Source organism: Crocodylus porosus, unplaced genomic scaffold, assembly GCF_001723895.1.
Source record: "Crocodylus porosus isolate Cpor-Errol unplaced genomic scaffold, CroPor_comp1, whole genome shotgun sequence".
Taxonomy (NCBI): Eukaryota; Metazoa; Chordata; order Crocodylia; family Crocodylidae; genus Crocodylus; species Crocodylus porosus.
Genome location: NW_017728925.1, coordinates 11,938,935 through 11,956,511, shown reverse-complemented (window position 1 = coordinate 11,956,511; position 17,577 = coordinate 11,938,935). Strand labels below are relative to the sequence as shown.

Sequence of the window (17,577 nt, the reverse complement as noted above, 5' to 3'; positions counted from 1 at the left end):
GATAACCACAGTGACGTCTCAAAAAGGAGAAGGCCTTCAAAGAGCATTGAAAGGAAAGGGCTGGGAGATGAAGGCAAGTTCATAAGCAGGGAAACCCATAGCATGGTCCAGAGGACAGGGAGCAAGAGACCTGCTTTCTGGTTCCAGCTCTTACAGTCTGGAGCCAGGCAAGGCGCTTCCCCTCTCCTCTGCCCCTGTGCCCATATTCAGAAGGTGACAACTCTTCCTTTCATTTGTGGATGGCCTGGACAGCCAGGGACGAGGGGCACAGCCGTGCCGTACACCTGCCAGGTCCCTGCTCAGCTGGTCCATACAAGTCTTCCCATTCCTCCGCTCCCGAACTGACATTTCCCTTCTGGCTTCGCTGCTCCCGTTCTCCATGCACGATCCTTAGAGCTGAACAGCACAGCCCCTTGCAGCCTGCCAGGTTGCTCCCATCTTTGCACTCAGACAACTGACTTGGGCAACATGCTTGGGACACCCCCTCCTCCCCCTGCACCTCGAGTCCAAAACCTCCAAAGGCTGCTTCCAAGACTAAGCCTCACACTCGAAAATGGCACAGGGAAGCATTTGCCAGCACAGAGGGACCCTTTGCTCCTAGTAGTCAAGGGGTTGCTGGCCATTCGCCCAGGGAAATGCTCCTTTGAGGCACAGAGCTGGTCCTTAGAAGCCATTTGCAGATGATACGGGTGGATCTAGCCCAATGGCCAAGGAAGGCTCAGGTCTAGGCTCGAGGTCTATGGAGAGTGATGATGACCCAATCTCACGAGACAGTCCTCGTTTTCAACAGTAACCATCTCTCCCATTAAGCTCCCATTTCTTATGCCCAGTTGGCTCCTACCTATAGCTTAGCCTATACAGACCCCTAAGTCCAGACTGCAGCCGCTCCCATGCTACGCGGGTGGCAGACAACGTGCAGCTAGATATCAGGGAACGTTTTACACCCGTCCCTGCGGGGGCCTAGCTGCCGACAGTCATGCAGCACAGGTCTGGTCCGCTTCGAAGAGCCCCCCATTGGGTGGCAGCGGTGGGCTGCTCTGGCATTTATTCTGAGCCTGTCTTGGAGGCGCTAAGTGTTGGCCAATGCCTCTGGCATCAGTATGGATTGCAGGTTTTCAGCGCTTCTATAAACAAGTCAGACCCAATTGTCTTAATGAGCTGTCTAAGCAACAACTTCTCCCTACTCAGCACAAGTCACATTCGGAGAGGGGGTGGGGGAGCCCGGTCTCATTTCGTAACACTGGATGTGATCTCCGGGTGCATCAAATAAGCCTCATTCCTCACTCCCACAGCCCATCCCCAGCTTGCAGGATTGGAGGCACCCATGTCACTTGATGGAAGCCTTCTTTGCTAAATCACCTTGTTGCACTGAGATCTGGCTGAGCAGTAAATACGAGCATCACATTTTACATCAGGGCCGGGGCTGCTATGACCTCCCCTAACCACATCCTCCATCCCCTTTCCCTCTTGGAAACGTGCCCCCCTCCTCCCTTGGTGCTGCTGAGCTCCGGGGTAGAGCCAGGACACGGCCTGGCAAAGGCTTCATGCTTTGCAATTAAAAGCAGTGGTTTTCTAAGGCTGTTTCATTACAGAAAGTGCTGAGGACAGATTGATCGAACACAAAGGGGACGGCGGCTGGAAATGACAAGTGCTATAGACTCCACTATTTGTATGGCTGGTTAATAACTAAATAGTGGTATAATTAGAGTGGGGATTAATACCATTTAGCAACCCAGCTGGGACTCAAGTGCCTGGGGATCCAGGCTGTTATAGTCGACAGAGGTGAACGCGCTCCCTCTCCATTAGGCCACGCTGCAGTCAAGCCATGTCTGGGAAGGTGCGAGGGAGGCACCAGCCGCCTGTTGCTGGCTACGTGGTTTCATGCAGTCCTGGGTTCAAAGCAGGCTCATGAGAGCAGCGGGGCTGGCAGTCGCGTGCCCCGACTTGTCACGTGTGGGCAACTTACCTCCCTCAAGCCACCGCGCAGGCTGACGTCCTGTGCTGCAAGTGGTCTCTGCCGCAGGGCAGGAGGGCGCTGCCTTGGCCAGGTGATGACCTTCACAATAACCTTCCTTCTCCAACATGCCCAAGGGAGGCAGGGCTTCACGTGGGCGAGTGAACGAGCGTCCTGTGCGGTCAGCGAAACCCCGATTCCACTCCTCGCTTCCCACCACCATTCAATGCACCAACCAGCATGGCTAGAGGCATGGGCAGCCCAACAAAGCCTCCAAAGCCACCAAGCAACAGTAGAGAAGGACAGAGAGAAAAGTCTGAGTGCTCCTGGGGACAGGGGAGTTACCCGAGACCCTGCGCTGGTCGTCTTTTAGCAACTCGGCCGCAGCAATAAGAACTGTCCTCGGGCTTGCAGAGACACTGTGAAAACCAACCCAAGAGGTACCAAGTCCGGATATGTACCGAGCGGTGGAAACACAAACCCTGCTTTTATAACGGAGAGAAATAAAGCAGAGTTTTCATACAGGTCTGCCTGGAGTGGGCTGGATTTCTTTTATGGCCTACCAGTGAGAGGGGGGTTTGCCTTGGGGCTCCCGGCCTCTCCACAAACTGTGCGCCCTGCTTACAGCCTACGCGCTGTTTGCGTCTGTGTTTCCAGCCCTCGACAAAGCGCCAGACACATTGTGGGGAGCGGCTGCTCCAACCAAAATATATAGGTCAGCTTCCCGCTCTCTGCTACGGATTATCAGGCCGATCTGTGCCTTGCAACAGAAGAGCTGCCAGGCTCATCTAGTCGGGAGACGGGTAGACACCAGCTGAGCTTCCCCATGATCTGGTTTTCTGACACGGTTTCCCGACTGGGCAAAAGGCTTGCCAGACTTTCTGGCCATAAATACTGCACCGCGACATGAGAGACTCTCCCCTTACTCAGCCACCAGCCCCTCCCTTGTGCACCTTAAACCATCTCATTTGGAGAACAACCCCAGGGCTTTGAAGGGCATCACCTCAAACCACAGGAGTAACATTCAGCTGCTTCGTCCTGCCCCGGCTCTCTGATTTCTCCCCTTCCGACACGCTTCACACGTTGCTTGCCAAGAAGAAAGTCAGCGTCCAAAGACATGTCAAGGAGGGGGCTGGGGAATAGGCCAACCCTGCCCCCCGGGGCAGAGTTATGAGTGGGGCTCTTGGTGGCACCTCCGTGGGTGCAGATGCTTCCTTTCGGCACCCCGCTTGTTGTGCAGGGGCCTCCCCCCATTCTCCTGCCTCACTGGTTTTGCCCACCAGAAATGCACTTTCTCCTCCAGTTTTCGCTTCTTCTATTTCCAAAGTGCCTCTGCCTCACCAAAAGTGTCAGGGCAGGTATCTCAGATTTGGGTGGAGGAGAAGAAGAAAGGGAGGAAAAGAGACAGCAGTCAATTTCTAGCTGTTTGGGGCGACACACACGCAAGCTGCTCAAGGTCTCTGGGCACTTACCGCCTGACTGGAAGAGTCCAGGTGCTTCCCTCCACGGATCAGAAAGGAGAAGCAGAAAACACTGGGGAACGCACTGCTCAACCCTTAAGCCCCATTCTCCATCCCCCAACCCCACTCTCTCTTTGCTGAGGGTGGAAAGCCTCATTGTAAGACAACTGGAGGTCCCCAAGAGCCAGCCACCATCCACTGGTGACCACTGTGACTAGAAGGGACATGCCAATGGCTGGGCCAGAGCTCGTCTTGCTGCCGGGCTAGATGAAAATGCAGGTCAACAAGGCCAGTCTGGCCCATGACCTTGGAGAAGCAAAGGCTTTGAGGAGGACCTGTTTGTGCCAAGCTGGTGGGCCCCCTTTCAACAACTGATGCAAAGATCAGCAGCTCCTGCAAGGGCACCACCGCAGATGCCGGAGGACTGAGTCAGTCCCACCCAGATCAGGGGCCTACTGTCACCCTGATCTTTCAACATCTCACGAATTCCTGCTGAGGTCACTGCCGAAAAACAACCATGCTACCAGAGAGGCTCTTATGCCTCATCATGTGGCCAGGCACAGTGATGGAGAAAGGGGAACTTCAACCGCCCCCAACCAGGAGCCTGTAGACAAAGCTGGATCCACTACAGACTTTCTGCAGGCGCCTCCGGTCGCAGCGACAGACACTAGCCCTCTCCCCAGCCCATACAGCAAGTGTGGAAGCAGGGAGCTTCGCTTCAGATCTGCAGAGGTTTGCGTGTCTCTGGCTCATCATTTCACAGCCTGGTTATTCAGTGGAGAGAAATGCATCACGTTCAGTTCCTTGCAGAAATGTTCTACGGGCCTGTTTTGGGGGGATTTCCATCTGCTGTCACAGCGCAGGTGTCGCTGCTTGTCTTCCTGCAGAGGTTGCTCCAATTCCCTGCAGTTCTTCAGGTCTAAAGCAAACGGCCCAGACACAGGGTGTGAAACGCAGAAGCATCGCTTTGTTTCTCCTTTTTTAAAGGCAGCCTGCTCCAGATGTGCAATGCTCTGCACACAGAATGAGAACACAGCTGCATGAACAGCTCAGACCCCAGTTTCCACAGCAAGCCCATGTCACACCGCTTGCAACTTGCCCACCGAAGCGGGCACAGAGCTTGGTCTCGAGTCGTGCCACTTTCAGCAACCGTGAAAAACCCACTAGGCCTTGCGATGATGACATGAAGTTTCGTAGTTTCATGGTGCTTAGGGTCGGAAGGGACCTAAACAGATCATCAGGTCTGACCCCCTGCGCCGGGCAGGAATGAGTGCCGGGGTCACAATACCCCAGCCAAATATCTATCCAGTCTCCTCCTGAAAAACCCCAAGGTAGCAGAGAGCACCAGCTCCCTTAGGAGTCCCTGACCAGCTCAGGTTCGCTGACGAGGCAGGTTTGAATTCCAGGTAATTCATAGCCAGTGAGTACCTTGTTAACATCCTTGCTCCTCCCAATAGCCAGGGCAATGAGGGGTTTAATGCCAGTGTTTGACTTGGGGAGGTTTTCTTAACCTTGTTTGAATGCAACCCTTTGGGCATGTCCAAGTCCTTAAAGGGTAGCGGGCAGAACCCCAGATACCCAGTGCGGACAGGCTACCACTGCCCACTTACCTGCCCTTGTGGCAGGGTTAGTCTCTTTTGCTGTACTGCAAACCCTGGAGAGACGGGCACAGAGACAGAGAGCTCTGGCTGGAATTTCCTTCCCAAAAGTAAGTGCCTGCTGTCCACGATGGGGGAAAGAAAGGTCTGTGCAGCACCTGTAGCATCACCACTCCAGCTCCGGCAAGGACTTCTGGCTGCAAGGCAAAGACAGAGATTTAAGACCTCACAGAGCTGCCAACATGCCCCAGGGCTCCACTACAGGAAGGCAATATGTATCCTGCCCCCAGACTCTCCATTACAGGGAGAAGGAACTGGAGGCCAGCAGAGCTCTCGTGGCCCAATGCAAGCACGGGAGGGCCCAGCAGTGACAGGAGAGGCCCTTCCACACCTGGGGGGATTGCAAGACCCATGACTGGCCCTCCCCGCTTGTCTGGACTCACAGGAGCTGGGACACTGGTGAGACATAGTTCAGAAGGGGAATTTCTCCCCACATCCTGGCAGGGCTTGGGGTTTCCCCTGGGGTGATACTACCATGCTCCTCCAGGCACTCTTCGCCTCCCCACTCCTCAAGCTCCTGTCCCCCACTCCCAGAGGAGCAGACTTACCACAGCCTCTTGAGTCCCCCGTCCAGGACCCTGTAATTTACTGCAATTAAAACAGAGAGGAACCTGGCCCTGAGGTGGGGGGAGGAAAAGCCTCTTCCACCTCGGGGGAGCTGGCGAGTCTGCGGCTGCCCCTTTCCGGCTCCTACTGCAGAGCTCTGCGTAGAGCCGAGCAGCTGCAATCCCAGGGAGACTGCACGGAGGTTCCTGCTAATGACCGTGCCCGTTCCCTCCACCCTATGCAGAAGCCCGCATCCCACCGGGAGCAACATCCACCTGAAACCAAACCTTGCCACATCTTGGGGTGGCAAAGGGGGCCCTTGTAATGCTCAATCACAGCTGCTTATACTACTCTGAGCTGCTGCACCCTCCCATGCACCACTTGACACGTATCTAGCCAGGAGAGCACCCCAAGCTCACGTGGGATTGCACATATTGCTGGGGATAAGGAACTGGGCAGGATGTGCAAGGACGGTGGGGGAAGGACCTGAATTAAAAAAACCTCATCAAGAACACACACCAGACACAGCCTGATGAACCTAGCCCCGACCTGATGAACCTAGCCCCGAGCCTTTCAACCACAGCCAGGAACAGGCTAGCTGGAACCACGTACCAGGAGGGACATAGTTTGCCTCCATGCCCCCAGCACTGCTGCTTCATCACCCTGTACAAAGCAGTGTTGCCACCAGGCCCTGATTTGAGGACACAGGTGAAGGCCCCCAGCCCTTGCTGCTATGAGGAGCTGAAAACCCCAGGGCAGGAGCTCCCAGCCACGCGTCCGAGGGCAAGGGAAGACTAAGGAAGCTGAACAGCATCCAGGGGCTTTGCTAAAGCCACACAGTTGTATCAGCCGGTTGCCTGGCACAAGTGCAGCAACCCACCCAATGAACCACGCTGGGCTCGATGCTGTCGAGGCCCTTGGGAGCAGGGACAAGGGGGCAGCAGCTCTCTGCCTCCCAGGAGTTGTGCTAAGAGGCGGCATGGTGCCAAAATCTCAAGCTCCAGCTCTCCAGAAACAGATAGCGCAGGAGGAGAGCTGTCAGAGGAGGAGGAAGATGAGCAGTGCCAGCATATTAGCACAGGGCTAAGGGAGGCTTCCACACTTCTCACTGTCCCCCCACCCACCACTTCGGAGGAGTTCAGCCTGGAAATCTTTTCTCTATTTTGCTTTGGGCTTCCCAAGTCTCTCCAAGGTTTGACAACAATGTTGGGAATCTCTGGTCAAGGTCCCTTGTCTGGACCGACTTCTATTTATACCCGGGGGAGGCACAAACACAACAGCAGGCAATTGGAGCAATAATATGTCACACCTCCTCCCAGCCCTCGCTGCCAGCCGCCAGCCAGAACCGGCTCCTGCTTAGCTCGCAAACACCAGGGCACCGGGCAAAGCAGAGACTGAAAAGCCACTTACCCACAGAGGCCTGTCATCTACTTCACCCTCCTGTGAAATCCTAATCCCGGCCAGGTAGTACAGCTCCTCCTCATGCCAACAGCCACGGGGCGATATTTCCCCCTTCCTCCTGTATCTGGCTCAAGTCAATGTCCCTTTGATGCCACCATGAAGAAATGCAGCCCAGGGGGCTTCAAATCCAGGCAGGGAACCAGTCCACACACTATGGGACATGCCTGCAAGGGGGAGATGAGCCTCTCCTATGGGGGACATTTGTTTTTGCAGCCTTGCGATTCAGCAAGATCACTTAGGACGTGCCTCAAACAGGAGGGCTTCTCCCTTCCCATTTTTTTTTTTTTTTTTTTTTTACCCCTTATGATATCAGGAATGCCAGGTCTCCCTTCTGCTCCGGCTGCATACCCTCTTCAAGGCTGACAACAGGAACAGCATTTTAGTCCAGCGTATGAGACAGGGCAGTTATTTTCCACAAGTAACGCAGCTGGTTGCAGGTGGCATCACAATATCTGAAAACCATCAATGGCCTGATTTTCCAATGCCATGCAATGCACAACATAGTGGAAGGGGAAAAAAAAACCTGGATTATCTGGTATTAGAAGGAAGAAAAAACAAAAAAGGAAAAAACAAACCTCCACACCTTTGACAAACTCCACAACTGCATGTCCCCTTTGCAAGTCACCTGTAGAGCAACTTGTTTAAGGGTTAGCCCACCTCGGGCTGGTCGATTGATGAAGCTCAGGATTCAGGGCCACTTCTCGATGAGGACTCCAAACAAGGGACAACCGTGCCAGCAGCTTTGCTCTCGGATGTCTTTAGCGGACATCCATCCACTAAAAGCTTGATGTGGGACATCCGCTTCCAGGCTGGCCACCTCAAAGCTGTCCGAGGACAACTGTTGGCGACTGCCAAGCTGGCTTGGATGTGAAGAACTGAGCTGCTAGTGAAAGGCTCCACACATACTCTTGCCCAACCTGAGACACCTCATAGAAATCCAGGTTTTTGCATGCTAACACCCAATATATTATGTGGCCCCCCCACAGCCTTCTCCTGTTACTCAGCTTCCTTTACACCTAATTTAGAGGCCCATTTCTACTACACTACTAAGACGGCAGGGCTGCTCCAGTTGGGCTGCTGAGATGCCTGTGCTCTGGCAGCAACTGAAGCAATTCTTACACCCCTCAACGTCCAGGGGGAGAAGTTAAACAGGGACTGAACAGCAACTGCTCCCATCATCCCAAAAAAGAAATCTGTAATGGCTTAACATGCCACTCTGCTCTATAGCAAGTGGTTTGTTAACTATCTGGGGGAGCACAGCTGATATGCCTTGCTAGGAGGTGTCACATGCCACAGCAATGGCAGATTAATGCTAAGAATTTAAGGTCAATAGCTTGGGCCAACAGCTATTTATAAAAAAGGAAACTACAGGGCAGTGGCAGCACTTCCAGGCCTGGTGAGACTGGGTACATTCAAGGGGAATGTACAAGGACGCCATGTCTTCGACAGCACCCTTCCCTGCCCCAAGTTCCCTACCAGTTGGTTGACTTGGCACCAAGTTTTTTACAGTTGGATCCAGTGTTGATCCCAGTGCCTTGATGTCAGGTGAATCCCAGCTACTGTCCCTACTACTGAAAGGAGAAAGAAATGGTGCCGTCAAATAGCACTGGGCAGCTTGCTTGGCTCACGCAGACCCCAGCAGGGACGTAGCAACTGGAACTTTGCAAAAGCCTTCCCACATCCCAGAACAGTTCCTTGTACACAGCACATGCCTTGCATTTCTACCACCCACCTTTTAAACAGAACTTACCTAGTATCAACTCCTAGCTGTTGCAGGAGAGAGATGTGAGGGTCACCTTCCATAGCTGGGGTGGGAGTAGGATCAACTGCTAGGACCTTCAGGACCACTCGAGTTACGAACGTGGGGACGCAGGGAGTTCTCCCGGCTGATAACAGAAGACACAGCCTCAGCTATGGTGTCGTAAATGGGATGCATTAAACTGAATGACTGTCAAGCCGATACCTATGCACAGGTCCAACCAACAACTCTGCTCCCAGCTGTCTCAGCCAAAGAGGACCATTTCTTATCACACTGTTGTACTTTTTGTTTCATTTTAATAGAGTTTAAGTCTCTGTATGAAACATCTTTACATTTCTTATTCTGAAGCATCCAATGAGGATCGATATGTTCTATTGACAGCAACACAACTGCACACACCACATCCAGTTATCAAGCTGGCACTTCAAGATGCATCTTTCATGGCTCAAGGAAAATCCATTACATATTTGGAGATTTTGTGGCGGTCAGATGCATTATTAGAGAGAAAGTGCTCTTTAGGATGCCTTCGAGGCACGCTTCAAAAACATTTGCTAAATACGTTCAACTGTAAACACAAAGCAGGTCTCATAAATGTGACTGACTGGAACCAAATGCTTCAGGGAAAAAAGAACCATGTCACGTACGTTAGCGAAAATGTAGCCGACAGTATGATCCAATGCACTGAGCCAGGAGTTGAAAAGTGCTAATGTGCCTGGATGGAGGTCAGATTTTTAATACAAAGGGCCAAAAGATTTCTGTATAGACTCAACTGCGTTTTCCCTATTCTTAGAGTGAGCTTTACTAAAATACAGAGAGGAAAGGTGCCCTACTGCTTTGTTGCATGTTGCTGCTACAGGGCTGCACTGTCCTAGTTTCTCCTCTGTAAGAACTTCCTACTTCTCTGCTATGTCCTGTGCAAGACCAATGACAGCCCTTCAGTGGGGTGACTGTTTCCTCTGCGTTCACAATTAACGGGCCCCCAAACCAAACCCATCCTCAGTTGGTGACTCCTAGACTTCAACAGCAGATATGCTGATTTTTATCCAAACTGAATCTGGCCAATCTGTCTTCTCTCTCATACAGGCATGGAAGAGAGACAGGTCTTTAATAGCAGCTCTACTCAGGCTGAGAATGATATAGTGCAAGCTTGGCTTTACTGAGTATGTGCTGGAAAAACTCCCCCACACAATCCAAAGGGAGGCAGATAAAACAGTTTTAATGAACAGACATCATTATAACAACAGATAGACATTCTTATAAAATAAGCATTATTAGGTGTTTTTTTTTAAAAAAAAAAGATGCCAGAGAATCTGCACTTAAAAAGAAAGCTGTTCCGAGGTTTGTACACAAGGAGTATCTGCGAACAGAGGGGCTGTGGCAAGGATCAATGGAGGAAGTGTGACTCAACATCTTCTCAGCTTCTCCAGCCGCTAAACCCAGAGGAGGATCTGTGAAAGCAAAAGGAAAACAGCAGTGAAAGTGAGGGCGTCTCTTCATCAAGCTAGCAGATATTGAAAGCTTCTTGGAACTTTCCCATCCATCAAACACTGCCAGTGAAAACTTTTCAGAGCATGCATTGGCACTTCTAGCCCTTCTGACAAGCTCTGAATGAGTGTTCCAACTTTCACTCAACATATAAAGTTAAGTTGGTACAAAGTTTTAAGTGCCCTGCTTTAGACAACCCAGCAAGTCAACAACTAGGAGTCTTGATTACAGCACTGGTCAGGGAGTCATTACAAAGCAATAACTCAATTAGATCAGGCAGGTGATCTGGTCTCATCATCAGTACAACAAGTTCATTATTTACCCATGCTTATATACTGTGCTCTAATATCAAGTACTGTATTACTGAAAACGGTCTTATGGAGGATTAACCACACAATCAGAGAAGTTAGTCTGCATAATGCTATTAAAAGGAGAGAGAGTGAATGAATGAAGTTAGAAGCCTCCTCTTCTGCTTTAAATATTCTGTTCAAATTCACATTTTATTGAAATTTCCAAAGCTTCCCTTCAAACATCATGCAACATTTCCATTCTTGTTCCTTTTTTATTTTAATGAAAATCAGCCACAAAGCAGTAATGGGTACTTACGTGTTAGATGATCCAAAGCCAAACCCTGAAAGAAATGTAAGATTAAAAAAGCATTGTTAGAGGTAGAAAGACCACGCATGACACGTATTACAGTTCCCTTCCCATTTACCACTGTAAGGCTTGAGAAAGGGTGACAAGCAAACAATGAGAGTTGAGTTTTCACTGAGAAGGAAAGTGGCTTGTCTCAGTTTGCAAGAAAAGGCTCTTAGTGCTAATCAGCTGCCCTCTCTCGTTAGCAGCCATTACACACAAGGAGCTCACAGCTTGCTCATATTTCCACAAAAATAATGCATAGCATTTTTTAAATGGTGGTGCTGGCTTATCCAGGAGGGGAAGAGCAGCTGGCCAAATGGGTCTATGTGCTTTCTTAACAGCTGTATCCTCAGCTTGATGTAAACCACTGTCGCTCTACTGAGAGCAATGGAACTACAACAATTTATGCCAGCTAAGGACCTGGCTTTAGGGCTGTGGTTCAACTCTGCAATGTGGATCCCTTTGAGGATAAGCTGTACTTGTGCAGTACTGTAAAGAGGTTAATTATTCTATCTTCTGCTAAGGAAAGTGGATAAAAATCTATTCCACAGAGTAAAAGCTCAGAATTGAGGCACGCGGTGAAAAAACCTGACTTGCCCAAACGCCACATGCAGTGATTTGGTGATAAGTCTTCCGAATTTCAACCCTGTGGCTCACTTCCCCAAGCCAAGGTGCCTTTTGTCACGGTTTGGACAAACATCAGCCGGGACACATCTAAAAATGGGTTCTAGCCATGGGTTCTGCTCTCTCTGGCAGAACACACAAACTCCATAAGGCAAGCCAGAGCAAGGGGCGCTGAGAGTGCTCAGTGCGCTGCATTACCAACTGCCTCGTCTCCTTGGACTGGTGAACTCCCTATTAAGATTTCTGGACCCAGATCCACACCTGAGCCTCCATCCTCTCAAATCTGAGGCAAGAGCAACTGAGTTGTCCCAGCTGACAGGACAAGGCACCAGGCATTGTCTATGCTTTGACAAGGCAAAAAAGCCCCTCACCCATTTTCCACCTGTGCCCAGCTTTGTGATCCCCAGACAGGTTGCAAACAGCACAACACTCAGGTTCTGATCCTGGGCCCTTCCTCTTGGTTAAGGACTGGAATAAGGGTCACAGCGGAGTTCTGCTGAGAACACACAACAGGGGTCTACATTTCCCCTCGCTTTATTCTACGACAGGGACTGCAGTTTAGCTCCTCATACCTCCTCCGCCTGACCCGAAGCCAGAGAATCCACTACTCTGTGCGCCAAAACCAGTGTTCTGTTGGGACAGCGACCCGAACGTAGGAGTGTTTTGATTTGCCAGAGTGCCAAAGGTTGCCGTGTTGTTAGGGGTGCCGACAAAACTGCATTGCAAAGAACAAACATGTATTAGTGAATGCATGCCGTCACTGGGTACAGGAAGAATGATGCTCCAATGACAACAGTGCCCACGCTAGCCCAGGGCATCCCCTTTATTATATATATAGCATTAATTCTGAGCGACTGGCTTTGGAAAGAAAAGCCTGCACAGAACAACTGTCTCTTTGCTCAGCTTCTTTCCAAGACCTAAAGCAAAGGCTCAGTCGGCATAAAGGGGAAAAAATGTTGAGCTTAACACATGACGAGCAACTGCGGTGCATTTTTAGTGCCAGGAAATCCCAACTCCAGCCACTAAGTGGAAGATACTAAATTACCATCACCACCACACAGTATTTTTCATTCATCAAGCTCAGAAACGCTGCATCATTATCTCATTTCACTGATGGGGAAAACAGAGAGGTTGTATGGTGTGCCCAAGGTCACATAGCAAGGTGCACAGCGGAGCTGGCATTCAGGACCCAGGCTCTCAAGTTCCAGGACTGTGCAAGTCGGCTCTCAAAATCTCCTCCAACCTTCCTTCCTTCCTCTTCTCCCTTTATTTTAAAGCATGCATCATTCTGCTTCCTTCCTGAGCCTCTTCATTTAATCAACACTGGTCTCTTTACCAGAGACACTTAAACAGAACAAAAGGGTGGCAGGGAGGGGAAGCACTGCCTCTATGGATTTTGGCAATGTAGTTGGTATTTAAAAAAAACAAAACAAAAAAACAACAAAAAACAACCCCCCCAGTAATCGACTCAAGCTATATATATGGAAATTGGATCCTCCCTTCCCCACCCACCCCATCCAAAACTAGCATTGTGGAGGCAAATATTTCCTTTTTAAAAATAACCCACCGCCAGCACGACACATTAATGAAATACCAAGATAATTCTCTCAACGCAACTCCCTCCCCTCCACCCAACGTCCTTCTCCCAATTTTGTATGCTATATTTATACTCAAAAACAAGGGGCTTATATAGTGCTTCTACATCTTGAACCGAGCACAGAGCAGGCATGAGCTGTTCAAGTTTCTCATCGCCCGCACTGCCAATGCACACGCACACCGATGAGTAACACCACCAGCTACTCCAGCCAGTGTCCGCTCTTCAGCAGACTGCCAGTCAAATTAAATGGCGTGCTGGTTTCGGGAGGCTGACAAAATATCGAGCGAGAACAGGCCGAGCCAACTGCATACCCCTTTCAGTTTTGACTTGCAATGTGAATCGACAAAGTTAAAACCCTTCTCCATCCATATCCACCTAGGGTATGTTTTTCTGAAGCATCAAAACATTGGTTTCAGAGAGACAGAAGAGACAGGTCTTGCAGAACTGCAACGTACAAGTCACCTGGCGAAGGAAATAAATCTCTGCCTTGCTAGAGACAGACGACGGACTCTGCAGGCTGTTTCTATATACGGTACTAACTACAGACGGGCCTTTCAGTGTCTTTGCATTAACACTTATGCTCCAGTAGCCACTTCAGTGCACCTCGACTTTGATTAGAGACCTGTGTAGTTTGCAGATGGCTTTGCCTCAGGACTGCAAGTGAAACATGGTCTATTCTGCTTTTCCTGGTAATGGCAGAAGAGCATTTTTGTTTCAGGTAGGGGTGGAAAAGGCAGGGGTGGTTGCAAACAGCAGTTTTTTTCTAATGATTATTCTTCATCTTCCCTGGACCTGCATCTCTAGCAAAAAACTTGTCACTTTGTTAGCTATGAAAGGAACTGGAGTTTAAATTTAGTAATGAGGAACTTGCGGTTAAACTGACTCAACCTTTCAGCTCCTACTACAGGCAAGTGCCTTTTGAAAGAATGTAGAAGCTAAAAACAAAACTGCTTTTAAGCTGCTGACACAGACTTCTGCATTTTAATCATGCATTCCAGTTCTAGAAGTGAGGCCACTGCCCCTTCACACTTTCACCCATTGCTCAGGTTCTGGCCAAGCCCCCTGCCCCACCTCCAGACTCCTCTCACGCATTTCCAATGGGAAAGTGAGTACTTGGAGAGACCTGACAATGAAGCTGTGACAGCAAAGGCCTGCTTCCTCTAGAAATTAAGGCTCAGTGGAAAAGTTAGCAGGCTTCAAAGTGAGAAATTGGCTTTTGCCGCACTTCAAAGTGATGTAACCGCTTCAAAAAGGGTGGCACTAACGTGTCAGAGTTTGCAGAATGCTCCAACAATGAAAGAATTTCAGAGCTAATCCTGGCTCTAAACACTTTGGGTGAGTACTTAGTGGGGACTTCAGTTTTCTGTCCCATCTCTTAAAAAGGGATGTCCCCCTAAGCCCCCCATGCCGCGCAGTTCAGCTGTTGAGGAGAAGGGACCCAATAGTACTCAACTGTGCTCCAGAGACTACGCTTCCTTAGGACTTTAAAGGTGAGATTCATACAGCCAGCTAGAAAAGCTAGATGTTCTTTCTTCTCTACTGCCACCCTTTCCTTTTTTTTGGGAACAATAAATCCATAAGCCAATTTGGAACCAGCCTAAAGCTCTAGTCTGGACTAATGGGCATTTATACACATGCTCTGGGAGTTGTGGGGGGGAGGGGGAGCTTTAATTAGAGCACCCAAAGCGCCACGTGCATTGGCATCCTTGTGCCGAAAAACAGTGATGGGGCACTTTAACTAAAGCTTGTCGCACAAGCCACCATTTTTCAGCGTGGGGATGCTGATACACATGACACTGGGGTTTGCTGAAGTGAAGTAATACCACACTTCAGCAGACTAGATTAATCGAGTCTGCTCCAACGTGCTGTAATTACAGCGAGTCGGAGCAGCCTTGCTATAGGCGCCCTATAATAGTGAAGAAAAATCTGAAGAGGTGCAGAGCTTAAACAAATGCCTGCTTCCCCAGTCTGCAGACTCCTTAAACAATGAATCTCATTGAGGTACAAATTGCTCCACAAGTTGTTTACTCCAAACCTTAAGGATGAGGTGTTAAGCTTCAGAGGGGATGACATTAGCTATTATCTGTGCGTGTTTTCAATACAGAACTCTGCGGCACAATGGCAATTACAAGTTAGGGCTGAACAGTATAAATCGAGTTTAACATCAAATGAAATGCTATTCGTACAATATTCCTCCTCTTTTTGGTATTTTTAGCTTTTCTGAAGAGGTTTTCCAGGCTGCTTCACAGCCCTGCCCTGCCACACAATGCAGGGGCCCTGCTGAAGCATCTAGGGTAGAGAATTGCCACAAAGAACATGGGGCGCTGGCAGCCTGCCCATCCCCACTTTGGGGCCAGAGCAGTAAGAACCATCTAGTTCATGTGTGGGAAGCTCTTAAGGGGCATCAGGAATGACAGCCCCACTCTGAAAACAAGAGAGATGCTTGCAAAACACCCATGTGCAGATGGGGCAGCTTTTCCATGAGGCCTTTTTATCTATCCTTCACAATTACTGCGCAATGTATAAGCAGGGCATGAAGACACTTAGGTAGCTTTGAAAGCCATGCCAGGCTGAAGGCAAGACAGTTTTGCACCTTACAGACCAAGTAAAATCAGAGATGCATAAGCTTTCATAAGCAGCAGTTTACTTCATCAGATGCTAAGCAGATTAAATCAGAGAAGCATCTAATGAGACAAACTGCTGTTTCTGAAAATCACAGAATCATAGAAAATGCGGGTTGGCAGGGATCCCAGGAGGTCACATCTAGCCCAACCCGCTGTTCAAAGCAGGACCAGCCCCAACTAGATCAAGTCAGCCAAGGCTTTGTCTAGCTGGGTCTTAAAAACCTTCAAGGATGGAGAGGCCACCGGCTCTCTGGGTAACCTTGTTCCAGTGCTTTACTACCCTCTTCTAGTGATAAAGTTTTTCCTGATATCTAACCTAAACCTCCCTTGCTGCAACTGGAGCCCATTGCTCCTTGTTCTGTTATCTGCCACCACTGAGAACAGTCCAGCTCCATCTTCTATGTAACCACCCTGCAGGGAGCTGAAGGCTGCTATTAAATCCCACCTCGGTCTTCCCTTCTCTAGGCTAAAAAGCCCAGTTCCCTCAGCCCCTCCTCATCAGTCATGTGCCCCAGCTGCCAAACCATTTTTAATATCCTCTGTGGGACTCCCTCCAATTCGTCCACATCCTTTCTGTCCTGGGGGCCCCAAAACTGGACACAGTACTCCAGATGTGGCCTCACCAGTGCTGCATAGAAGGGAATAAACACATCCCTCAAACTGCTGGCAACGCTCCTGCTAATGCAGCCCAGCATGCTGCTAGCCTTCTTTGCAACAAGGGTACAAAGCTTATGCATCTCTGATTTAGTTGGTCCATAAGGCACAGATCTGCCCTGTCTTCTACCAGTAGCAGCCCTAAGTTGCAGGGCAGAGGAGTTGCTGCCTAGCATAATGGCTGCTTCCCAAGGTTTGAAGCTATACACTCATTGGGCAGAAGATGGAATAAAGCGCTGTTTGTTCTGGAAAAGATCCTGGTGCCACAAACAGGCTCTGAAAGGCCAGGGCAGGTGAAAGGACTCTGTAAGCCATCTCTGGCTGAGATGGGGAACAAACCTCCTTGCCAGGGGCATTCAGGACTCAACTGGAACACACACAAGTACGTTTGCAAACAAGAAACAATTCTGCACTCAGGCCTCTGGGCTATACAGCCTACATCATTCATATTGCAAGGTACCAGGATTCAGCTGTCTGCCCTCAGTCAAAATAAAACCTCTGCAATTCTTGGAACTGGGGGGGAGGAGCACATAAAGAATCGCAAGTCCTGGTTTTTACTGTTTCCCTTTATGAAAAGTTTTTCTGATGAGGTGGTCTGTGGCTCTGCAATCCATCCTACTACAGTTACTCAACTTTCCAAACCTCCTGAACACAGTATCAAGCAAATAAGGATGCTGGTTTGCACATCCCTAGCCTCTGGTCCACTTACCCGAAACCTCCAGCGCTGGCTGCTGCTGTACCCTCGCCGAACACTTTGCCTCCCGTCGAGCCCAGAGGGCTTGAAAAGGTTGGGGCTGCACCGAATGCTGGCACCCCTCCAAACCCAGGGGACCCCCCGAAAGTGGGAGGGCTGCCAAACACTGGAGCAGCACCGAAGCCACCTGAGCAAAACAGAGGCAAAAAAAGGGACAAGAACATTAAGCAAATGGTAACAGAGAAAGAAAAAAAAGAAATATTAGATTTCCAACCAGATAGGCTCTAAACAGGGTTGATACATCTCCTGACAAGTGCATGGCATTAGGCTATGGAAGTGGTGGTTGCAAAGCTTCCAAAGTTTTGTTATGAAAGGCGGGGTCAGAAAAGCTCCCCACTGCGTCCAAAGACCAACCCAAAGGA

The 17,577-nt window shown here is 49.8% G+C and overlaps 1 protein-coding gene across 3 annotated transcripts in view; it reads right to left on the bottom strand.

Annotated features, from left to right (window-relative positions):
• Positions 1 to 10,033: 10,033 nt before the first annotated feature.
• Positions 10,034 to 17,577, bottom strand: part of NUP214 (nucleoporin 214) — a 58,512-nt gene continuing 50,968 nt past the window's right edge. For all 3 annotated transcript variants that reach the window (XM_019540813.1, XM_019540815.1, XM_019540814.1), the window contains 4 exons: positions 17,171 to 17,342; positions 12,159 to 12,301; positions 10,930 to 10,954; positions 10,034 to 10,286 (listed from right to left, as the gene is read on the bottom strand). In XM_019540813.1, coding sequence (XP_019396358.1) covers positions 10,253 to 10,286; positions 10,930 to 10,954; positions 12,159 to 12,301; positions 17,171 to 17,342 — 374 coding nt within the window. In that variant the 3' untranslated portion in view covers positions 10,034 to 10,252. The remainder of the gene's footprint in view (positions 10,287 to 10,929; positions 10,955 to 12,158; positions 12,302 to 17,170; positions 17,343 to 17,577) is intronic.